Source organism: Dermacentor variabilis, chromosome 9 (genome assembly GCF_050947875.1).
Source record: "Dermacentor variabilis isolate Ectoservices chromosome 9, ASM5094787v1, whole genome shotgun sequence".
Lineage (NCBI taxonomy): Eukaryota > Metazoa > Arthropoda > Arachnida > Ixodida > Ixodidae > Dermacentor > Dermacentor variabilis.
Window position 1 is genome coordinate 93,043,231 of NC_134576.1, and position 25,817 is coordinate 93,069,047.

General features: G+C 44.6%; 1 protein-coding gene across 1 annotated transcript in view; it reads right to left on the minus strand.

The window, feature by feature from the left end:
- Window positions 1-40: 40 nt before the first annotated feature.
- Window positions 41-25,817, minus strand: part of BicD (Microtubule-associated protein Bicaudal D) — a 46,167-nt gene continuing 20,390 nt past the window's right edge. Inside the window, exons 5-11 of the mRNA XM_075668781.1 lie at window positions 23,266-23,373; window positions 21,969-22,069; window positions 16,748-16,924; window positions 13,679-13,864; window positions 10,807-10,905; window positions 8,979-9,114; window positions 41-3,790 (exon numbers count right to left, since the gene is read on the minus strand). Coding sequence (XP_075524896.1) covers window positions 2,979-3,790; window positions 8,979-9,114; window positions 10,807-10,905; window positions 13,679-13,864; window positions 16,748-16,924; window positions 21,969-22,069; window positions 23,266-23,373 — 1,619 coding nt within the window. The 3' untranslated portion in view covers window positions 41-2,978. The remainder of the gene's footprint in view (window positions 3,791-8,978; window positions 9,115-10,806; window positions 10,906-13,678; window positions 13,865-16,747; window positions 16,925-21,968; window positions 22,070-23,265; window positions 23,374-25,817) is intronic.

Here is a 25,817-nt window from a genome sequence, read left to right on the forward strand (position 1 = left end):
CCATATGTTACATTGCGATCGCACATCATGCATCCGAATGTCACCTCACAACAAGCACCTTGTAGTTTTTATTTTGCATAAAATATAAATAAACACACCACTCCATAGCAAGCAGCTTCTCAAGAGAGTCCATGAGACGGTGACACAAAAACAACACATTTGGACAAAACTTGTAGTGGGCCCTGCGGGGGAAAAAAAAAAAACACGGCAGGACGGCAACTCCAGACGGTTTCCTTTCTTCACATTCTCAACAAGAAGGGCCCAACACAAGACAAAGCACTGCCGTGTGCCCAAAAACAAAACCACAAAATCCTTGGGAAGCAGTATTCTTTTACAAGTAGCATTGCCGTTCTACAAACATGCAACTTGCACATCATTCAAGCCTTGGGGAGAAATGAGTTGTACAAACTTAAAAAGATGTGGGGGTTAGACACGGGAAGGCACAGTCAGTAGTTAGGCACTTTAATAATTCCACTACACGCACAGCAGCCATTCACGCTGTCATTCTGGTTGGCATCGGTCAAATTCATTTTGGTACTAGGCCAGCAGAGCTGAACTGATCAGAGCAGCCATAGCTGTAACCGGTCAAGGAAGGAACCATGGGAACACAGTAGCACAGATCGTCGAAAACAAGATGACACCAGTGGAAAATAGGTTCTCTCATTTCTGGCTCGCATGACCAAACGTAAGTGCATTGCCAAGTACAGGGAGTGCCAAGCACTTAACGAGAGATTGCTTCAACTGAACAGAAAGAATTGCATTGCCCTATGTGTTAAACATATAATACATGTTGCACACATTGCTTTCAAACAGTTCATTAGAGGCAAATGAGTAGGGTAACCTATGATAAAATGGTTACGACATTAACCAATAGGGCATCACTTTTTCTTACAGCACTAAAATTAACAAAATGTGCTTGTGAACAGAGCTAAAAACAAATACAAAACAAGTTCACACTGCACACAAAATGCATGTTTTCCATAACCTCTCAACTAGCACAGCTAAGCTATTGCTAGTGCAAATGCATACAAAGAAATAAACGGGCAAAAACTACTGTACAATATTATGTAGCACGAAAGCTGCCACCATGTAATGCCGGTAAGTCACTAGAGAAATTATTACTAGGGGGCGGTGTACAATCTACCGCCCATTTCAGATATGCAGGCAGCACAGGATAGTTCCCACAAGAAAAAAAAAAAAACAGGAAGTACCTAAGCAAAAGTGCAAACACAGACACTCATTTTCAAACACATGACCTTGCATATAAAACTGGACGAAGACATTAAAACATGCTACCTATGTAAATATATAAAACAGAATATTTCAACTATATTAGCACAATTAGCACGCACACTCTTAAATACCACTTTGGCATTGGCCTTGGGCCCCCCACTTCTTCCCTCGATTGGAATGCACTCAATTCCACATTGTGGAACGACTAAACAAAACGATGCTTTTCTATCAACGTGTTCTCTGCTGCTGACATGCACACTTTTTTTTTCTTCAGGTCATGTGTTCTCTGTTGGAATAAAATGGAGGCGGAGAGGAGGGTGCACTCCGACATCCATGCTCGAAAATACTGCACAGCTAGAACTGCATTACTGGCATGACATGTTTGTCTCACCACGAACTCCTCGAATGCCTGAAATAAAAACATCACCATACAATAAGCCATAGCCATTTCCCTAGATTTCTTGCAAGTGTCAACACATGACACCATTTAAGTACCAACCCACCATGCATTTCACAAGTCTTTTGACACAAAGCAGACACATATGATACAGCCTATTAACAGCAACAGCAGTGGGCGGTGTAACATGCGAAAAAAAAAAACATGTGCCTGAATTGCTTAGCCGGCTGGCCAGCTGGTTGACACAACGTTGAAGAATCCCAAACTCCTTTTTGAGAGAAATGTTGGCCGTGTGGACGTCTCGCTGCTTGTGGCAATATTCGGATGCAACAGCAAAAACGCTGTGCTCAGCTGCTGCACGAGTGAAAAATAGCTGCTTAAAACGTTGCGTGAAATTCGGCTTCACGGATTAAAACGAAAACCGCTTGCTTCAAAGTGGCCAGCACGCAATGATTTCTGCACAGTATAAACTGTCGAGGACTCGCTCGATGACAAGATTAAGAGTACCGGGGCAAGGTGCTTCCTGTTTCAGAGTGAAACTGGTCACACATCTTCAAGGGACTTACCATGACCACTGGCTGGACAAGGGTTAGAAGAAAAAAATCTTTTTTTCTTGCACTCTTTCAACGAGGCCGACAGCAGGGCACAAAAGAGGTGCCAACAGGTCTGTCCTGCCCAGTATGCTCTCACACCCTAATGCTAATGTGAACGGCAATTCTAGCATAGTTCATTTTTCACCAAACTGACACGTGCCTTCAGGACGACAGGGGAGGAGCACCAAGCTTCACCAGACAACGCTGGTACAAAGAGGAAGTTGTCAACTTCATCTTCCTTGTCACAAGCGCTCTTGAGTAGTCACAGTTAACGACCACACTTGGGACAGAAGATGTCACCACTGTCCAGATGGGAAATGTAGTCGGCAGCCATGACTGCATCTCTTTTGAGCACCCCATAGTGGCCTGCTGCTTCTGTTGCGGTATAAAATTCATGTCAGTTGCCCATTGTCTTGATAGTGGCTGCTCATTACAGCCAGACACTTCTGGAAGGAGCAGTGCCTCTAAGTCCTGCTTTATCACCAGCTGCCATGGTAAAGAAAACCACAGATGTGGCCTTCATAACAGCCGGTCAACAGCCCTGGCCAGTCGTCTGCTAGATGTGTCTGGAAGAAACAGAACTGCATTCACAGAAGCTGGTCAACTGCCATGGCGCCAGCTGTTGTCAAAAATGTGTGGCGCCAGCTGCTGTGATCAGTCAAGGCAGTAATCACGGCGCAGCCACATGCCTGGCCAATCACTGCGTCGACCCTGCAGCTTGACTCGCCTGTCGGCCGTGCTGCAGCTTCTTGCATTCAGTAGTCCCTACGCTGGTGACTGCCGCCATAGCCGAAGAATGGCAGCGAAGAGTGGTGGGGACTGCCTCTCTGCTGTTGCTGCTGCTGCGCCGAACCGCTCTGCTGCGAGGGGCCTCGGCGTGGCGTGCCCGTGTGCCTTCGCAGGTGCGATCGCTCCCGGTCCATCTCCATGTCCTCGAGCCTCTGCGTCAGCGCCAGCTTCTGGTGGATTGCCATGCGAAGGAGCGAGTTGAGGGTCTTGCGCTCGTCCTCGGCAGCTGCGAGCTGCCGCTGGAGGTCGTCAAGCTGAGCCACATATTCTTCGCACCGTGCCGCAAACATTGCACGCAACGAGGCGAACGTCGCGGCGTCCTCTTTGAGCGATTTGAGCTCGTGCCGGAGCTTCGTCATGGTCTCACTGACAACCGCTTTCTCCGTTTCGTACTTGGACTTGAGGTTGGTGAGGGCCACCTCGGCGGTCCGCTTGTTGGCCTTGAGCACGGCACGGAGGGTCGCAATTTGTTCCCGCTTCGTCGACAGGAGCGACTTGAGCTTGATGACCTGCTCCTGGAGTTCTTCCTCCTCGGCGGTGCCGGCCATACCGTCACCAATCGGGGGCGCGCGACTGCGTCCCATCTCCATGGTTGTTTCCACAGCAACGCGTAGATGCCGGACTTGATCGCGAAGTGTTTCGCTGAGGGTTGCACACTGCGATGGGTCAACAGCATTCTCACGGAGCAGAGCCTGGCGGAAGAGTTCGGTTTTGAGCTTCTCAATTGGAGAGCTATCGGATGGCGCCTTCTCTGAAGAGGGTGTGTCCTCAGTGGCCACTGCACGAAAAATGAAATGGCACAACAGGTGACAAGCTTGTCATTTTCATACTTTTGACAGCTAAACTTAACAGACAGTGTGAATACAGAAACAGCTTTGTTCAGCGTCTCTTCCCTTTCTTAGGCAAATAAATATGCAAGAGGCAGTGCACAATTCGATAATGCACCTAGTCAAAATTATGAAGAAAGCACATAGCACAAGCAAAGAAAGTCTAAATTACACAAAAAAGCAGACTTCTACTACAGCCACTTAATGCACCTTGCGGTGACTTGCCGAAAGTGCTCTTTAATAGAGCCAAAGGCAGTTACATTAATCTTCACAGAATCGTTTATGGCGCAGGTGGGAAAGAGCCATGTAGACACTCAGTGGTTGACTATGGGCCGCTAATTTTGTAAATTTAGGCATTCGAATAAATCTGTCTACCAATGACCGACACTACATTTTTGCATGGTGCATAGGATTGTTAATAACAAATATCTGAAGAAAAATGCATCTTTCCTAATAGCAGCAACGTGAGGACGGGCAGCATTGTAAGGCAACGCTTAAAAAAGCAGCAATGACTGACTATCCGCTTCAGACAGTTTTTATTGCCCATGTGCCAATTGCAAGTTGACCACAGTCCCGTCCACAGGGCAGTCACCTTCTGCAGGCATTCTTTATGAGAACCCAGAACCTGTAGCTCCAGTGACAAAAAGAGAAACTGGGGTCACTGACCAAGTTACCACTTAATTTTTTGCAATCCATGCAGGTTCCTTGTTCACAACGTAGCGGACAAAGCGTCGTAGTCAGTTTATATGCATGCTCTATCATGGTAACACCTCTGTACGTACTTCTGCGGTACACATAGTACTAAAGAGTTGATGCACTATATGACACTGTGAACACAGAAGCAACCTCCCCCCCCACCACTCCCTTATGAGTTATCAAATTGATAATTTTGAGTTGGTCAGTGACCTCAACTTTTGTCACATGCTACTGACCAGGCAAGCTTTCATTGGAACTCTTGACTAAGCACCTATTGTGCTACCAGTGTCTGTGCAGCCGACCATCACATATGGGCAACTAAATGCTTCAAATATAAATTTAGGCCCCAAACAAAAGAAGCAAGCAGGCCTCGTGAAGAACGCCTCTGGAATGTGTAGATGTTAGCATGTCCAGCTGCCAAAAGCAAAGAAACAATGCGTATTTCGATGTTGACAGATCTTCACTGACTGCCACACTCTTGGCGTATTTGATTGTGCCTGTTTGCCATTTGGAAATCGATGTTTGCAAACACCCAGTTCCTTGTACCCTGGTCACAATGGAATTCAGGATGGCACTGGATTTGTCAACAGGATTTTCCGTTTAGCTTGAACTCTGTAGACAAATACTGTAAAATGAAGTAAACAGATGACTGCCCTGGATCTTGGCTGCCACTGGCTGCCCTTAGTATCGCCTTTTGAAAGCAAGACGTTCAGCAGCCACACATTCTCTAAGGGTTTCTTCAGAAAGAAGCTCACAGCAGCTCATAAAAGAAAAATTCCGAATCTTCCAAACTAGACTTGCTGAATGGCACATAACAGCACTTAGGCATTATGCACGGTGTTTCATATAACTTGAACCAAGGATTCTGTTTGCACTGTTTCTCACTCATGCATGGCACTTTGGACATGAAAGCATTGAGCTATCCTAAAACTAAAAACAGATTTGTAATGAGGATATCAAGCTACATAAGTGGTACAATTTTCATTTGCCTAGCAATAATAATTATAAAGAAAGGTTTCCGAGGAGCGTCTCCCCTTAACCACAGCTGAATAACAACAACAACGTATGGTTTGCTGTCACGTGGGGCTCCCTATACTATATTTAATATTCTGCATAACTAGTTAGGTAACTAATATCAATCATGCAAAAATTTTTAATATTCACCTTAGGACGAAGTGCATTTCTTTACGTTGTAGAGGGTATTCAGAAATGACCGAGCCAATTTCTTGTGGCAGCATACATGCTGTGTGGCAAGTTTTTTCAGCATTTAGAGAAAGCCTGCGAAACATGAAATAAAATCACACGACTGTGCTCATGCGCTATCATATTGCCGCGCTCTCAACCGTGCTTCGAGCGAAAGAACCGAGTGCGCAGACCATTCGCTTATAAGAGATGGCGAGCCATCTTTTCTGCGTGCTGCAGTGGCAGGTGCTGAGGCACTGTAAACTTGATGCCTAGAGCCGCTGCCGCTCACTTCGCCACAGTCCGCGCGCACGGTTCTTTCATTTGAAGCACGGTTGAGAGCGCTGCAATAAGTCTGCGCATGAGTGTAGTCATGTGGTTTTAGTTCATATTTGGCAGGCTTTCTTTCAACACCGAAAAATATCACCATGCAGCATGCACATTGCCACAAGAAATTGTATCGGTCGTTTCTGAATCCCCTCTACAATTTAACGAAACGCACTTGGTCCTAAAGTGAATATTAAAAATCTTCCATAATTTATCTTAACTAATTAAGCACAATATAAGAAATATACTGAGGAGCGCCACATGACAGCAAACCATGTCATTGGTTTCATTCAGTTGCCGTTAACCACTTTTTTAATATCCTTGGTTCAAGTTACGTGAAACACCCCATATATGCTCCCCATTTCATTTAATGGCAGATTTGACTGGTCATTTTGAAGTGCCTAGGGCGCTCTCAGGAGGTGGTTTACATTCAGCTGGTTGAAATTGAATGCTTTGAACCATATTCACCTGGTTCTCCCAAATACTGTGCTCCAGCTCGGAGCACTGCGAGGTATTCTCACCTGCTGAGATCGCGACTGAGACCTGACTGAATTCTGATCACGTGGCCCCTCCGATTGCTATGGGAGCATCTGAATGTTAAGTTTTGGGCATGACTTCTGTGGCTCCAATTTTGAGAGGACCCTCCACTGGTGAAAACCACGTCATAGTGTGGCAAACATAATGTGAGTAACCTACGTCATCGAAGGTCACAGGAGCTGGTCCTTTCGAGGCGCTTCGAGTCACAAAAATGCGCAGGAAGAAGCAGCAGATTCGTTTGATCATGCGCCTTCTGCACGTCTGCTCAACTAGCAAATGCACGTCTGCTGACTTGGCCCCTTACCTCCAAAACTGAACGAGGGCTATGTCATTATTATCCAGCAATTAGCCACACGGAATAGCGAATGACACGGAATTGAAGTGAATTAAGGGAGCCATGTTTTATTCACTGACTTGGCTGCTTTAAATGTCCCAGGCAACTTCACTCTTTGCACTGCTTATTTAGACACAAAGCAATCATGGGGCAGTGTAAGGAAAAGCCAAGGCGGCGGCGTGGACCAACTTTACACTCTATGCTGCTTACCTGAAAGTTCTATGGTAGTTAGTACTCATGTAATGCCCGCCCTCGTATAAGGCCCGCACCCCCACTTTGGAATGTGAAAATTTTGAAAGAAATGTTTCGTGAAGCATCACGCACATATCTGCTTGCTGGTTAATTCCCATAAGGTGCTACAAGATGGCACGAGCCCGGTTCCGAAATATAGGTTGGCAACTGTAAATGTGTTCACAGACAGCTGCCAGTGGTTGCATTCACTTGCATAGCAGTCAGAGCACAGTTCGAGGCTTCAGTAAAAAAACATAAAGCTTGCCTCGTGTATAGCCTGCACCCAGTAAAAATTTTTTTTAAATTGTGGGCCTTGTGGGCCAAATTCAGTACACCCTTTACCAGGCAACTAGAGGCCTTATACAGTTGAATCTCAATGATACGAATCTCGGGACGGCAAAAAATTTCATATTACCAGACATTCGTACAACGCAAAGACGTTTAAGGAAATAGGAAAGTTATGGAGCAGCAATGAAATGACTGACTTCCTCAAAATTTCTCATTCTAATAAATTTTTTTACACAATCCTGACACCTTCCTTTATCTCATGGTGAAATATTTGGAAGAGATACACAGCATAATTTTGAGAAAATTGCACTTCTTTAGTGTGTTGTCTTCAAAAATGGGAAGAAAATCAGGCTTCCGGAGGTGTTACCACACCACCGATCATACAAGGGCGGCTTTCCGTTGACACAGCGCCGTCATCTTGGTATCGCTGTCAACACAAAAGATTGGAGATTCAAATAGCCTCGGCACTGTGTTTCTCCATGCAGAAATGAAAGCAGCAAAAGCAAGTGTGAAAATGGAAAAGTACTGCCGCAATTCCTTACTGCAGTCATGTGGTATGCAAGGAGCGCTCCAACTGGTTGACGTAAGTTTCAATCAGTTGCGCGCAGTGCACTTGTTCTGAGGCCAATATTTCTAGGTCTGCATGGTTGTCCCAAGTTTCATTGCTGCGTCCTAGATGCTGCCCGATGGTGATAAGGACATGATTTATGCAAGATAAGGGAATCTATTTACTTTTCCTTGCAGCGGCAAAGCTTGTATCTTGCAATCTGATGAGCAGCAAAGCAGCAAAGTTTCGAATCGTCATCGGGCACCGAAGACGACAGAACGCATGGCATGGGCTCGCAATACAAAGATAAAGTTAGCCATCGAATCAAAATGCCGGTGATTTTGCCGACACGGCAAGACTGTGTCGCTTGTGGTTGCTGGCTCCTGAAAAACTTGTGAAGTGTTTGAATATTGCCACCAAGTTGCATGATACTGCACAATGCAAAAGCTTCTCTTTCTATTTTTTTTTTTTTTTCGAGGGGCAGGGGTAGGGGTCAATTTGGAGGGACTTAAGGTCACCCTGGCAATGGGAATGCGACCGGCTCGTTATTGCAGCCACTCTGCCGCCCTGACAACAGCCAGTATGTGGCACTACTTAAATTTAAATTGTTGGGTTTTAAGTGCCAAAACCACCATATGATTATGAGGTGTGCTGTAGTGGGGGACTCTCGAACATTTGGAACTCTTGGGGTTCCTTAACATGCACCTAAATCTAAGTACGCAGGTGTTTTTGCATCTCGCCCCCATCAAAATGCGGCCACCATGGCCGATCAGGTCAGCCCAACGCACTACCGGCGTGCTGGGGTTGGCCGGGGATCGCGGAGCAGCTCGATTATTCATGCCATCCGTCATGACGCAACCAGTTCGCAACATTCAAAATTGAGCAAGTTGTAAGCTAATGGACTCGGGCTGCATCAGTTGAAAAATTCAGGCATGATCGTATCACCGGGATTCCGCTGTACGAGCAAATGTGGTACATTGTTTAGCAGTCAACACACCTGGAGTTTCTCCTTCCTCAGCAGGCCGAGACCCCTTTGCATGATCTAGTACAACACGACTCGGAGTCTCGCCGTTCACAGTGCAGACGTGGTGATACAGTTGCGCTAGGTCTTCAGAAACTGCCAGAAGCTCCTCCTGGGGGGCAAAGAGAGCAGAAGACACATAGAGTACAATACCTTCTCGCCAAATATAACTCCAAGAGCAGCACTACAACTTTACAACACTGCGGCAAAATTTCAGCTGAGCTGCATGGTGCTTCGTTCTACTCCTAGGGTGCACTCCATGACCGGTAATGAAGTACGGTTGATCTTCATTAATTCAACCTTGATCGGACCAACAGAACTGATCAAACTATCCAGTGAGTTGAACTAAAGTATGCTGAAAAAAACACATTCTAGCACACCACTGCTTTGTTTTGCACTATCATACCTGACAACCTGTGAACATTAACACGTCCACTGCCATAAAAATTTTTTTTACATCTCGGTTCCTGTGCGTGACGATTCACCAGGTGGTTCACTTCTCACATTTCTCTGGCGTGTCGTGAACCAATTGCGAGTGAGTCACCAGGGAGCTTTGCTCTTTGGAACGTCCTCAAGCAGCCTTGACTTGACGTGCCACGACACGTCAAATCAGAAACAAGAATCTTTCCTCGCCTTTCATTTCTAGCAAAAACTGTCCTTGCGCACTGCATAAACACCCTCCACAGTCACACAGGAGGCATAACTGCCGTGACCCAGCCGTCACCCAAGCCGCAGTGAATGTGCTCAAAATTTGTACTGTGGACACAAAACTGAAAAGAGGGGCAGCGGGACTGTACCAGCAATGAACAGCTCATGACAAGCAATTCCAAGCACATTACCTCTCTCCATACAGCACCCATTGGGCATCGTTAGCCCGCTAACGATGGCATGAAATGGCACTTTTGAGACCTTCCGCACCACTCATGGATGTACTGTACTATCGGAGGTGAAGGAGGAGAACTATAGCATTGTTTTCTAAGCAGTTCACTTTCCCCCTACAGGCGGTGATTTTTGAACATGCTCTGAAGTTTCAGAATCGTCAAAATAGAAAGCAGAAATGCCCACCTCCGGGAGCAGTGCATGCACTTCGAAAGATCGCAGATCTCGCGATTCCACTGCGTTTGCAGCTGATTTTATTGATGGATCGAGCAGCAGCGAGTCTGAGGATGCTGCTTTTTCGTCAGACTTTGACTGAGAGTGACGACGACACAAGCCAGCCGGAACATTGGCGGCCACAGCCCGGCACGCCAAATTGCAGTACTTGCACTTACATTTTTGTAGTGAGATGCCTGCTCAATAAAAAATGTTGATTTTCTCAGAGTTGGTGCCTATTAGATTGCAATACATTTTGTATATCAAATTTTTTTCGCTTTTTGTTTAGTAGGTACAAGTGTGTCTCAGCAAACTTTGTTCAATTTTATCCCACAATATTGATTTTGGCAATTTATATCTTTTTTATGAGATAGATCTCGTTAATAAAACATTTATGAATGAGAAGTGCCTTCATTCTGCTTTTTGTTTATGCATTACATAAAATATTGAGTGCAATAGTTCCTTCAGAAAAACAAATCTGGCGTAACCTACAAAAACCAACTCTTTTCCCCATGGTAGGGAAAGAGTTAAGTGGAATGATTTCAGCTTCGCTGCAACATGCTCAAGCCGTGACATCACAAACTAAAAGAAACTTAAAAGCTAATGCTTCTAATATTATTCAGTTCATGCTTGTGTGTCGGTCTGTAACTTCTTCAATATAGACAGTGCACTTCGCTTAAATCGAGCCTTTCTCGTAATGACAAAAACTTACCTGTGCAGCACCAAGCCTGTTGCGTGTCTCATCAGTGAACTCGCTGACGACACCCAAGTCCTCCTTGATTTCTGCCATGATTTGCTCATAGTCGTGAACCTGCGCAAGACACAGACCACAAAGCATGCCTCATTCAGTCAGGTAGTCCAATAAAAGAGTTCCCCATCACATTAGGGCAAGCAGGGCCCTAAGCTTTCTCAGAAAGAAAGCTTAGCAGCTGAAGAAAAATTTGCAGTGGTGCAGGATCGAACCTGGGACCAATGCCATTGCGGAACATTCCCTCTCATTTGAGTTAACCAGGGGCAGCATCAGCGAACGATCACTTTCAGGGACATGATCCCTTTCACGACATTTGGCATGACTCAGGCTATGGACGTGTTGGTGCAATATACAACCAACAGCGTTCATCGCACTGTGCCAAGCGCACTATCAGCTGTGCACTACTTTGAAGCGTCCGGCACCAAGTGTGAAAGTGATTATATCTCCAAAAGTGAGCGCCAAGAATACTGCCCCAGGAGGCTACAAGATTACAGAGCAAAGCTGAGCTAATTGACGACTTGAGGCCCAAGACCTCCGAATATGGCTAATCAGTTCTGCGTAAATCTGCAAAGTGTGGGAAATTTCGGGAAAGGAAAAATCGTCCATCTGACAGTAGCCGGGTGCATTGGTCCTGGGTTTGATCCCTGGATCAGGATGAATCGTTATTCAATAGCAAAGCCTTCTTTCTGAGAAACCCATGTCCGAGAGAGAGGGAAGAAAGAAAATCTGGGTGGTTAACTAGACTTTGTCCAGTTTTCTGCCTTTCAAATGGGGAGCAGAGAGAGAGAGGCCAAAAGTTTAGGATTGAACACATGCATTAAAACAAACCGGAGTGCATCTATGGTCAGGCAATCAAGTCTGTCACCTACAAATAGTGTAGAAGAGCTTGCGCGACTTTTTGGGCTGATGAGCGGTGAGGCCAGGCTCACGAGGCCATTTGCTTAGCTACAAGGCAAACCAATATGAGCCTTCTTTGTAGGTTGGTACTACAGACGAATTTTCTATTTCATGAAACTTCGTCCACCTTGCAGATTTCCACAGAATTGATTTGCAAGAGCTGTTAGCACGCCAGAACAGTTTGTACGAGTACCGGCCAGCCAACCCCTGCTCAGTATTGCCCCTTTAAAGGGACCCTGAACCACTTTTTATCAAAGTGGAGAAAGGCATTTCAAGTGATAATCGGCTCTTTCAGAGATACTTTGCTGCAAATAGTACTTCAATGTATTCAGCAGAGGCGAAGTTACTGGCAATCAAACACAGCCTCCGTGGTGCTTCTACTCCTTCTTCAATGCCTTACAATGCGAAGGCTACGGCAGAGTCAGTCGTGCCCTCATCGCTCCGCCTTCTAGATGTCACCTGGGCATGCAGTTCAATTCAAATTTCATTTTGGATGTTGATGTAGACGCCATGATTTCCGATTTTGGTGCCTACGGCATGCTAAACGTAAGCCAAACATCATTGTCCTCAACAAGCCACAGTGCGCTTAGCCAGCTGACTCGTACCGGCACCTCACAGCGGCCGCAGTATCTACGCCACATAGCAGACCACAGCAACCTATAGCAGCCGTGTATGGGCATCCGCTTTATTACGAAATAAAGCGTCCAGAATAGAATGAAGAGTAGGCTTCTCATGAAAAGAGAGCATCTGAGTGAAAGGCGACTTCGCGCTCCCGTTGTGAGCTCCACGCACCACGTACGACAGCAAATCTTTGCTGAGACGTTCACAGCAGCGTATGCTACCCGTGGACTATGTTATTCCACCAAGCCCAAGGGTTGGTTCAGAGCCCCTTTAAAGGGAAACTGGCGAGGCTTCTGGCAAAAGAGAGAATATCTTTGGAAGAACATGCTAGTAGACGACTGGTACAGTTTCCTCTAGCAAGTGATGAAGCTTGTATTAGCATATCAGAAGAAAATGTGCACAGCGCAGTTACCTAATACGGCAAAGCATATGCATGAGGCACATTAAGAGTGGAAAGGAGCCACTGTCACGGGGCATCGTACGTGCTTCTTAATTATACACGCGCCATCCCCAATCAAAGTACGAGTGCTGACACATCTTATATTGTATAGCAACCCTTCAGAGGTGTTTCTGACACTGCTGTGGTAATTTGGAGCCTTCCTGACTGTTTCGTTTTCTTGGCTGTTACATCTTTTTCCACAGTTAAATGAAAAATGTATCAACGAGGTTCTGCTGTACTAAGCTTCGATAAACTTCGAAATGATTTGAGAATAGCAAAGTAATTGCACCAGATAAAGTGTGGTGTCTGCAATATCTTCGGTAGGTTTCAGGCAGTGGCAAACAGTATTCTGGGATTTCCAAAGAGTGTGCAAACTCCCTGATACAGCTTCATTGTCTCGGATTTATGAGTTGCTCGAATTCGGATACATCTGCAAAACTTTGTCTGGTATTACGGCAGACAACACACGCCTGTTGATTTATTCTTGACGACGCAGGCAAATAATGCACCCAGACCTGGCATTGCGCCTACCATGAATTCGGATACATCTGCGAAACTTTGTCTGGAATTATGGCAGACAACACGCGCCTGTTGATTTATTCTTGACGACGCAGGCAAATAATGCACCCAGACCTGGCATTGCACCCACCACGAAATTACACTTCCGCGCTAAATTTGGTAAAGAAAAAAAAAAGACAGTGGTTTAGTTCGGTCAAGTGCAAGCACACCTAACTCGGTTTAGCACACCTAACTATCCCAATTAGGCAACTTTTGTTAAAGCTAATTTTTAACTTCATTAATCTGTACCAGCCTGGCCACTGCCCTAATCAGTGGCACAAATCAATGGCATCAAAATGACACGAGGTGATGACTAACCTTGTTCTTCAGGTTGGCAATCTCATCTCTGAGCTTGCCACTCATGACCGTATCTGCTTCGCCATCGGCAGTTTCAGCCATGCCATCCAGCTCGGCCTGAAGCTGGGCAATCTGCTGGAGGGCCTTGCGGTAGCGCTGCTCGTGCTTGTCGAGGAGTTTCTGCAACTTGGTCACGTCGTCCATGTCCTAGAAAGGCAACGAAGGTGGAAAACAATGCTTGCAAAAAACATGATGTGCCAGGGATAAATTTCTGGGTACTTTCCTTTCTCCTCAAGCAGACAGAAGTCAAGCCTAGCAACACTCACAACATGCTGAAACCTGTGATTTCACGCCAACGTGCCAGGAATGAGATCTATACTTGAAATTTGTAAACAGCACAGGGTTGTAATGCACACTGAATTTTACACTTCAGAATGCCCTTTACTGCTTGCTATCTGAGCAGTTTTGCATGGTAAAAAAGACATAGAAAGCAATGACAATTTGTTCTGACTTGGAAAAAAGTTAATTTACTCTATTCAAACTGCACTGGACCAGGCATCAGTCATCGCCGCTATCAGCGGATTCAATTATCACTCACTATCATTGGGTCAGAACATATCACCTTCAATGTCATCCATGGCACTTGGGATAACGACATATCCTAAATGCCTCACAGACCATGGCAGCCTAGCGAACTTAGAGTGGGCACACGGCTACTACAGTAGCATGTGGATTGCATTATAAAAATTTTAAAGCCAATGAAAATAGCTTGTAACTACTGCAGTTTCGGCTAAATGCTTGAACATGACCCTTATCAAATTTTTAAAGTGCGGCTCCTATCTGCCTGTTCTTGCATTTTTAGCGTAAGCGTCTTTCGGCGTAACCGAGCAAACGAGCGCAGCGAAGGATGAAAGAGCAAACGCGGAGTGTAGCGGAGGATGGATAACTGTGATAGCAAAGAAAGTGCAAGGAGCAATGAGGAGGAGGAGGAGGGTACGGCGAAAGCATGAGAAGAAGAGTGTAGTGCCACACAAGACGAGCTCTGAGGCAATGACCACTATGAGATGGCGGCAGAGCAGCGCACCGTCGTCTGTTCACCAATGACGTGCGGCAAGCACGCCAACCAATACCATATATGGAAACAAAGTGCTGCATAAGCAGAGATCTGTCTGCAGCAGCTGCTGTGAATCGCGCCCACGTATTCACCCACGCACTGCCTCTCGCGATCTCCCGATTACTGAAGCAGTTGTGGCCACACTTTGCTCTGTTTGCAACGTGCCGCACGAGACAGATTGTCCACACCAGTCATTATATCGCGAAATGGAAACAAGCATAGAGCTACACTGAAAATTTTGCATTGGGGATTATCGTACTCGTCGGTGAATTATTTTTAGCACATTTTCAGGAATAATAATGTGCACATTATAATCGAATAAATATGGTATTCAACTCATTTCCACAAAAGCATTAAAACTAGAGTTTTCAAAGGATAATTTCGCACTGAAAAGATTTTGTGTTCCACTTTCAGTCCCTTTAATGTCAACTGCAACAAAATTTCCGTTTTGTATAAATTCATTATAGCACCATATTTATTGCATTAAAGGCAAGGGTGCAACAGGGGGTTCCAAGAAAAAACATGTATGCACACTAGTATATGGCAATAGGGTAGCTGACGCATTATTCATACTAAGAAGTTTTCGCTCAAAATACTGAATTACTAACAGTGCCAAAAATTCAAAATGGAAACTATGAAATAGGAGGGAAGGGAGCTTAACTCACGGAGTGCTGGTTATATGTGAATTTTGTTTCGGTGCGGCTTCATGGCAGTGCGCGTTTCGCCTTAAAACATGGCTTCACGGCATAGCAGCATGCGCTGCGGTGAAGCCACACCTAAAGGCAAAATTCACATATAAGGCAGGGGGTGAGTTTGATGCTAAAGATTCTGAGAATGAAACCATGCCTTATATTCTAACAAATATGATAAATAATCGGTATATGCTAAGGAAGCAATTGTGACAAAGCTGCAGGGCTAGTAACTGTCTAAGTCTTTATAGCGCAGCTCTTGGGCGCCCCTTCCTGTGGTTAGCGTCCTTCAGCGTAACTGAGCAAACTAGCTCAGTTACAATTAAAGAGTGAACGCAGACTGCAGCGGTGAATAAAAGATGGCGATAGCGAAAAGAGCGCGAGGAGGAAAGCGGAGGAGGAGGGCATGGGGGAAAGCGCGGGAAAGAAAGCGTAGTGCTGCACTATACGGGCTCTGCAGAGATGATGGCCGCGAGATGGCGCCAGAGTAGCACACGTCGGCCATTCACCGATGACGCCACCGATATCATGTAATGGAAACAAAGCGCTGCATGAGCGAAAGTCTGTCTGCGGCAGCTGCTGTGAATCGCGCCCACGCATCACCCACGCATTGCCTCAAGAGATCTCCCAATTAGCCGGGCAGTCGCGCCACATTTCGCTCCGTTTGCAATGTGCCGCACGAGGCAGATTGTCCGTGCCATCGCGAAATGAAAACACATATAGAGCTGTACTCAAATTTTGCATTAGGGGGTATCATAATCGTCGCTGAATTTTTTATTAACAGCCTTTGACTAGCAACCAAGCAGACACGTGCACCTAGTGGTTAACGAATATATATATATATATATGACACGAGTCCCAGCACCGTGTCTTCCGAGATTTTTCAGAGCACCGTGAGCAGTCACTGATGGCACTTAATCTTGAAGGTTGTTTCAAGAAGCTGCGTCATGCGTCTGTTCCGGTAAGGAACAGTGGAGATTTTTTTCTTCAGTTCTGCCATAACGAACACCTACTTCTGCGAGTCTTTCATGCGCATTCACTTGTATTTCAAATGAAAAATTTTGCACAGACGCTGCTTTACATCTGTCCAATCTGAAATCAGGCTTTTTTCTCCTCTGAAAATTTCGTTGCAGTTGGCTTTTAGGACTCAAAGGCTTGACGACCTGCTGCAATACTGAACAATAACTTCATCACGTGATTCCTCCTTCTTCAATGCTTGCCCTCTGGTTCTCAACATCAACTTCTATTCTGCAATATGCGTCCGTCGTAGATGGGATCTGAACTCACATTCTCAGTGCCGTCGGTGCCCACTTCCTCGCCATGCAAAGCAATGAGGGCCCGAATCGGTTCAACCAGCCTCGCCAGAACAAGCCTCTGGTCTCCACCAGGTATTGAGCGCAGCTTCTCCAGCTGTTGTTGGGCGTCCTCCAGGCATCCCGACAGGTGGCCTTTCTCCGTCTCGAGCTGCATCGAGCAAACAACATGCACAGCTCGTATCTTCGCACTCAAAATCAAGCAGTTTTCTGACACAAACCTTTGCCACAAGTTTAAGATGTTCCCAAAACCACAGTCAAAAGAACTTTCGAGCTCCTCGCAAAGATTTATGGGGAGTCCATGGGGAGGTCTACCGAGATGCACCACTAGCGCATGCTATCAATTGGCAAAAGGATCAGTGAAACATGTGCCTGTTCTACCTTGTTTTCTTATCTCCATGGAATGCACCGTATTATTCTTTCATGTAGCAAAATACAAGTTGTAGCTTTACATGCTCACATTGATAAGCCTACTGTTTCTGAGCCTGTGCTGTCGCCATCTGAGTGCATCTTCAAAACACTTTCAACTGCTTCGTAAACATTCATTGAACTACATGCAGGTTATCATGAACTTGCTGCAACAAGTATAAATAGCATTATATAAATACACACAGAAATAAAACTATACAAAAATAAAGAAATTATCGTATTTACTCCATTCTAACGTGCCCTCGATTGTAATGCGCAGCCGTTTTCCTTGACCAAAAAAAAGGAGCAAAAAAAAAATCCCTCGATTGTACAACGCATCCGTTTGCTGTGACCTCAAAAAAAAAGCCCTTTACAGTATCACGCACCTCATTCTTTCATACAAAAATACAACTTTCTCTCATTTGGAAAAAAACAAAACATTTACTCCCTATGCACTAAAGTCACAGTTTCGCCAGAAAGGCGAAGCATCGATTACGATAGCAAATTAGTAGACAGCTATACGAAAAGTAGGGATAGTAGTTTTATCAGCCGTATAAACTTTGAAACATTCACTTACTAAATAAATTAACAAGCATGGTGTCCTGCGCACATAAGCATGAACTCGTCTCACTCAATGACCGCGCAAACTCTTTTAAACTCTTGAGTGAGGAAGCACGGTAGCAGGAGCGAGGGAATTGACCTTTGTGCGGCCTCTCGCTTTGACGCGAACTAAGCGCCCAGAACACAGCGTCGTGCGCCTAGACTAGTCTAGTCTAGACTAGTCTCTCTGCCGCAAATCGTTTTCAAGATAGGGGCCGCGCAGTCGCGCCGTACGTAGCAGCCGCCGATGTAGAACGCCTCTCCTGTTTGCACCAGTTCCGCACGCAAGTTTCAGGAACTCCGAACGACCGTGATGGCAGCCTGATCTCCGTCCGCCTTCGCATACGTAATCGCGTCCCTTTTAATTGTGGCATCATGATGAACTCTGCATGTTTTTGCAATCGGCACTTCCATGCTGATAGAGCAAATGCAGAAAACGAGAAGATGGACGGTACACTAACCTAAGCCAAAGGAAGCATTGAAGCATTGCCTAAGCACACATACTACAGCACATGGAGAAAGCTACGGCAGCTAGGCTCGAGGTGCGTATGAGGCAGCCATCTTGAAATGCTGATGGTGATATGGTAACGCAGATTTAGGGTCGTACTTGATTCTAATGCGCAAGAAATTTTGGGACCCGTCTTATCAAGAAAAAAGTCGGTGTTAGATTCGAGTAAATACGGTAGTTGATTTATACGTCCCCACCATCACCACAACAGAATGTCCAGCTTCACCGTGGTTTAACAACACATTAAAACAACTAAAAAACAAGAAGACTATTTTGTTCGGCAAATCAATCTAACACACTTTCCGCATGGAGTAGGTATTGCATCATTGAAAAAGAATTTGATTCTCTTGCCATCAAAACTAAACATTTCTTCCCATGAGCCACATTACCAGCAATACTACAAAACAATACTAAGCAATTCTGGCAAGTTATCAATCCTAAACTCTGTCCACCTATATCACTCTGCGATGACCTCAATTTTCCCGTACGAAACAAGGACGTCGCTGTAATACTGAACTCTATCTTCTCTTCAGTGTTTACCGAGATGCCCCAGTCTCCCACATTATCCCCACACTGACCACCATGAAGCTAATGCCAGAATAAACATAATCAAATGTCTGAAACTAACATTTTCAGCTGGAATCGATGGCATCTATGCAATGACCCTAAAAATACAAATACATTTACAGTGCAAGTTTTCAAACAATACCGCATGACCGGCATTATACCAAATGACTGGAAGGTAGGCAAAATAATTCCTATGCACAAAAGCTGCACCAAATCAGAGAGAAAAAACTACTGCCATATATCAATTATAAGTGTCCCTTCAAAAATAATGGAGCACATAATTTATTCACACATCATGCAATTTCTATTATCTGTAAATCTTTTTCTCCCCTGCTAACATGAATTCCTGAAAGATCGCTCGTGCCCTACCCAATTAGCCTTGTTCATTAACGATATCAGCTCGGGCCTAGACATTACCGTAACGTACGCGTTGACACACTCTTTTGAGATTTTGAGAAAGCTTTTGACAAAGTCGCTCACCAAGGCCTTCTACTTGAACTCTCCCGTTTAAACCTTAACACCCTTGTCCTAAACTGGGTGTGCGACTTCCTAACTAATTGTCAACAGTTTGTGTGCGCTAACAACTGTGCACCTCGTAACACATTGGTTGCCTCAGGGATGCCCCAGGTCACGGTTCTGGGTCCCTTACTTTTCCTAATTTATATAAATAATCTTCCCAATAATATACCTTCTAACATTTGTCTATTTGCCAACAACTCTGTTATTCACCAGAGCATCAATAACAACTTTGACTATATCAAACTCCAAAACATCTGCATAATGTCAAAAAAATGGTGTGACATGTGGTTGACGTCCCTCAACACAAAGAAAACTGCACTCAATCCCTTTCACCGTTGGTCCTCGTATTCCACAACATATTACAGAATTTACGGCTCCCAGATATCTTCCTTACAACTCATATCTTGGGGTCTGCCTATGTCGTGAACTTCCATAGTATTAACATCATAAACGATGCTAACCGCACCCTCGCTTATTTACATCGTAACTCGCATCACACGCCATCTCCTGTAAAAATACCTGCTTACCAAACACTGGTATGACTGAAACTCAGGTTCGCCGGTGCCATTTGGGACTCCCATCACATTTAGCTTTTAAACAAATTGGAATCAGTCCAAAATCATGCTGCAAGGTTAATTTATTCAGAATTCTCTTATCTAACTAGCGTCACAGCACTAAAAATCCAGGCCAACCTATTCAGTCTTGAAAACTGCAGCAAAATTTCGAGACTTTCCACTTTTCATCAATTTTATCACTCATCGATTGGCCCCACCATCGTCACTCCCGCTCATTGACTATCACTTCGCATCAGTCACCAAAAAGCTGTTCATCCCTCACATGCCCCCACTTCTGTGCACATGACTTCATTTTTTGACCAAACAGCAAAACGATCGGAACAAGTTGCCCATAGATGCTGTAAAACAACACCGACCCTCATACATTTAGGAGGCTCTGGCAGACATTAAATAGTGTTATGCCCTGCTCACTCTTTCCAATTCCAAGTGCAATTATGGAGTAGACCCAACGAAGAGAGGTGCATGCTGGGACATCCTACCAAGTGACATGTGCAATTGGCGATGCGACACAAAGAAGAGCCATAGCCTCCTGCATTTTTACAATGCCTGTCCAGTTGTTCTGCAAAGCATAGAAGCCAGCAGCCAACTGGTGTGCCGCCATATTCCCAGACATTTTGTACCTGTTATCACTAGAGCATGGACAACTTCCACCATGTGCTGCTGCCACTCTTTTGCTTCCCCTTGACATGTGACGAATGGGAGTTGACATGACCCTAACCGTGCCTGAAACTGGGACCAACTACTGGAAAAGTGGCACCCTCTATATGACTGCCAGTTTCAGTCTCCATCGTTGGGCAGGCATGGAAAAAATGCAGGAGGCTGTAGATATGCCCACATGTAAATAGCGCGAGGCAGTGGGCTCCATAGTGTGAAAGTAGTGCAAATGGCACGGCCTTCCTGCAGCAGCACCGTGCAAGTAGGTGCATGTCGGCTCCTACTGCAGGGCGCCTGCAAGAATTCGTTGCAGTGACAACTGCTGCAACAACAGCACAAGTGCTCATGCACACACCCACACTAGGAGACTGCCAACGAGAGAGAATAATTTGCTTATGTATGACAAGTGAATACACACACACGCACATGCCCACTGTCAAAGAACGAACACAGAGCAATCGCAGTCTTCTTATGTCAGTCCTATAAAGCGACAATAAAGAGAACGCAGGACCAGTTTTAAGGCTCATTCGCACCGACGACTTGAGGAGGTCGCACGACCACTTGCGACTGGCGACCAAAAAGCGACTGAAGGCGAACGATGCTCACATTGGCAAGTGTGACTAGCCAGTCGCCATCTGCTCACAAGTGCATCACCGCATAAAATAAGTATCAGTGTACACAGACGTCCTGTTCCTGCACATCTGAGTGGCTTCAGCAGTTTTGCGACTGAAAAATCGAGCAGCCAGCACCTGACCCAAAATGGTCAGCATTCAAGAAAAGCAAACATTTGCGACTGGTCATGGTTGTGACCGCTGTCAGTTGCCAGTGCGAATGAGCTTTTAGAGTGATGTAGTATTCTTTCGAAACTGTTTTCTCATTAATCCGGGGATAATAGGTTGCTTTTTAGAAGAGATTAAGGTCAAAGTTCCACATGTTGAATTTCATGCGAAAACCACAGCGCCGGTACATCAGTGTGACATCACAGATTTCAAAGTATTTCTTCATATTTCGACCACTGAAAGGTTTTTGAACTTGTTAAGCTCAGTGCTTGGTTTTTAGAGCACTATGTAGGCTACCTTTATTCATAAAAAGTTAACTAGGCCCGAAGAGGCACTGTCAAAATTTGTGAAATGATAGCTGCCTGGGATATTCAAGGCGGTATCACCACTTTTATTTTCTGGCTTTCAAAGCTTTTTTCTTGCCATAAGAGTGGCTTTTGTGGTGTTGTAGAAAGAGTAGTTCCTTAATGTAACCCAAACAATATTTTTCTCTTTATTGTCCCCTCTAAAGTCTCTTCAGTGTTACCATGTCCCAAGAGGTACCTAACCAGCAGGCGAAGGCATATGCGCTGGAGTTTCACTAACCTGTTCAAGCTGCTTCTCGAGCTTCCTGATCTCGGTAAGGTGCAGTTCGCTGAAGAGGTCGCCCACCGTAGATGGCCGACAGGTTGTGGACCCTTCTCCTTCTGCTCGCATAAAATTTAAAGAAAGAAAGGCGTAACATTAAAAAAGAAAGTTAACTGCTCACACTACGTCAATCTAAGTGTGACCCGAACTGTACTAGCACACCAGCATCTACAAGTGCCAAGTTAAACATTATCTTTAAAAAAGTGTGCGCCCCACCACAACATTGGGGAGGTTCAGGAATAGCATACCTAAGTGGCTTTAAAGCACCCAAAAGCCCGAACTCCTTTGTTACGCCTTCTTCGTTCACTTGGGCTCGATTGGCCTTCCTTGTGTGTGCCTGGCAAGCAGCATCCCTTAACTTTGGGGATCCGGAATAGGAGGAGACCCCAGAGGTAGCATCGCCAAACTTTGGGTCCCCTGTTTCTAAAACTTCACCATAGCGCAAATAGCGCTAACGCTAAAAGACATAAAGGACCCTTAAATGGGCCTAGATATTTAGAGACAATAGGCACAATGTACAGTGCACTCTGCCCTGATCATGTAGGCCAAATTAACTCCTTACCTCAAGGTGTCCCACATATGATACACATAGTACAACTGCCTTAAGGATCAAAATGAAAAAAAAAAAACAAGAACCTTACATATTTATCCAGAATCTATGTTGTGTCTAAACGATATATACAGCGGCTGTAACTGAAAATATGACTTTTTTTTTTTGAAGATATGCACGCTGGCAGCATGACACACATGTGCAAAAAATTCACTAAGCAAACAGATTATATTCAAAATTCTTTCACCTCAAACCAGCGCCGAAAAATAGAAGGGCATTTGCTTGCTTTATAAATCAGCCAACTGTGACATTTTGAATTCGAAAGCCACTATTAACGGTTCTGAAGCAAGCATTAACTGCTGTTCTGTTATGAAACTGCAAGCAATTGTTGGTTCGTGGACAAAAGCAAGATTTGTTTTGTTGCAAGATAAAAAATTTCGTGTCAATATATGTCTTTACAGGCCAGGTTGTTCATTAGCTCTATTATTTTTAGGCACATGTGAAAATGAAAATGTCAATAGCTTTCATGATAAACATAGCACCTGCCATGTTTCAAGCGCTAAAGAAAACAGCAGCAACAGCCTCTCTCGAAGGGACAGGAAGACGGCATTCTTTCTGCTTGCGTCAAGCAACAATGTACGCAAAAATAAACATGCTAAGGGATCTGACTTGGATGTTGAAGCTATCACAATGTAGATGACGTACTCTGTTCCATAGGTTGGTTGATGAAGTCCGCCTCAATTTGCTTGAGCACAGGCGCGCCAGAATCGCCATCCTCATCTTCGACCCGGTTGCTCTCGTCTGGATTGGCATCTGCATCACGTGCACAGGGACAAAAAAAAAAAAAAACATGCTCGCTTCATCGACGCATGGTCAAGCATTTCATCCCGACGCCAACTGCTTGAATAGCCACACCAATTCACACCACATACTGAAAAGTTGCTTGTCACGTTAAACATTCTCACAACACCTCCACAACTGTGGACCATAGCAAACGCTTGCATGTTCCAAAGACCAGTTAATCTCAAGGCAACTATAATCTTGGTCAGTATGTCCCATCATTTCGGAAATGCCGGCCTGTTCATACAGCTGATTTCTTACAAATCCACATGCTGGGGGGAGCCCAATGCCTATGGTTTTGCACTGCCGAGGTTGAGCTTGCAACTTCAATCCTGGCCATGACGTCCACGCTTCGATGAGGGCGATATGCAACAAAATTACTGATGTACATAGATTTAAGTGCCTGTTAAAAAACCTCAGGTGGTGAAAACTAATGCGGAGTCATCTGATGCATAAGCATGCTTTATTATCATACTGTGGTTTTGGCAGATAAAACCCAAGCATATTTTTTCTCTTACGAATGCACATAATGACAAAGCCGCATAGAGTTCTAGCTTAACTGCCACACTTTTGTTCGTACAACTTCTTTGTACAACTTGTTTACATGCCTTGGGTTGCATATAAAAGAAGCTTTTGTGTTGTAGAGCCAGATTTATAATGTCATGCCTGAGCTTTTAACAGCCATTACACTTTGAACAACCATTACACAGAACAAAACATGTCGCGCAAGTACACAACAATGATTACGTGCACGCAGTGAGAATATATTAGCATTAGTCGCCTGACATTTCAAAGAATGCACCGCCTATTGGCTCAAAGTAGAACAGTCTGCACAAAGCAAATTTCCAACCAAATCGCATAATGCTGGACTGCCGCAGTTTTACAATACCAAGCAAGAATGATAACAGAAATAGAAAAGCCATTTTGAGTCCTCACATTGACATTTTGTAAGTTTATTACAATGCAGAAGAACAACAAATCATCGAAAACATGATAAAAAAATGTATCTGAACCCTTTCCATTCACCACTTGGAAAACAATGCTTAATTCTCAGAATACTTTGTATGCTAACATAACTGAAGGCTACATATCCCAAATATCATAAATATCTCATCATATATTGATCATATGTCATCATTCACCCATCATGTGTCTACATATGATGGGTTAGCGTATGTTGCGCATGCAAAATAAAAAGTAAATCTATTTAGGTAAAAGTAAACGCGCTTTCATCTCTCCACTGTTGTTTCACTTTATTTTACAGAAGTATGCAGATGAATAATAATAGATATATATATAACAATGCCAAAGAAAAACTAAGGAGGTGTTCTCCCTGTGTTCACCATCTTTGTGCTGTTTGCATATCCATAATGTATTAACAAGCCAAAATTCTAGTGCTTTCATGGAATATTATCAGAATGTTATGCAAGAAAACCACTGCAACCTTCAACAAGAGGGAAAGTCGAGGTCGAAAGCACTGATAACAGATGGCTAAGCAGGCAGATATGCAACATGCAACGACTGTGCAGCACTTGAGAGCACACAATGAAGCCTGATAATTCTTCATGCACTCGCTGCTCAAAGATAAGCCAGCAGAGATAAATCACACAACTCGACCGCAGAGCAGTCAAATGCTCTCGACACTGGATCTGAGGTAAGCGCTCTTCAAAACTGCTGTCTATGTAGATGAGCTCGGAGATTATGTTTACGACATCTTGGCTTCGTATTTCCACCGCTAGAGTCACAGTTGTAACAGTGATTACATGAGATATGCTCCCAGTGAATTGCTAGGGCACGTGCAAATAACAGTATGCTCATTCGAATGCTTTTTTCAGACAACCAGAATCGATTCCATGTGACAACGTTCCCCCACGGTATGTCAGGCACTTCCGGCAGACGTCAGGGTTAGAATGTGAATTGGAAAAAAGCATGCAATTCAGCGTCCGTGCAAGTTCTAGTGTGAACTGTGTATTGTTGAGTCACAAGAGTGCAAAACTGCGTCAAACGTGACAGCACAATAGTGATTCTAAATGGACACCACTCGAAACGAGTAAAAGATTATTGCAGCTTGCACAGATAGTGCATCGTAGGACCTGCTTTACCTTAGCAACAGGCAGTTCAGTGCTCCAAAGAAAAAGCAGTTGCAAACTAGCATCTGTCAAAGTTCTAAGCTGACATGCATTCTCTTTACAGATGAAGTGACTCACAGCAAAAATGAAGACATCTGTGCCACCTACGTCTATTGGTTACCCCTAAGGATACCCTAAGGTTACCCCTATTGTTACCCCTACTAAGTTAACCCTAAGGTTACCCCTATTGGTTACCCCTAAGGAGCGCAGCAATACAAGACAGACTTGCGTTGCTCAATTAGTCCAGAAAAAGCTTTTTAACAACTGCTACCAAATCTTACGATTACA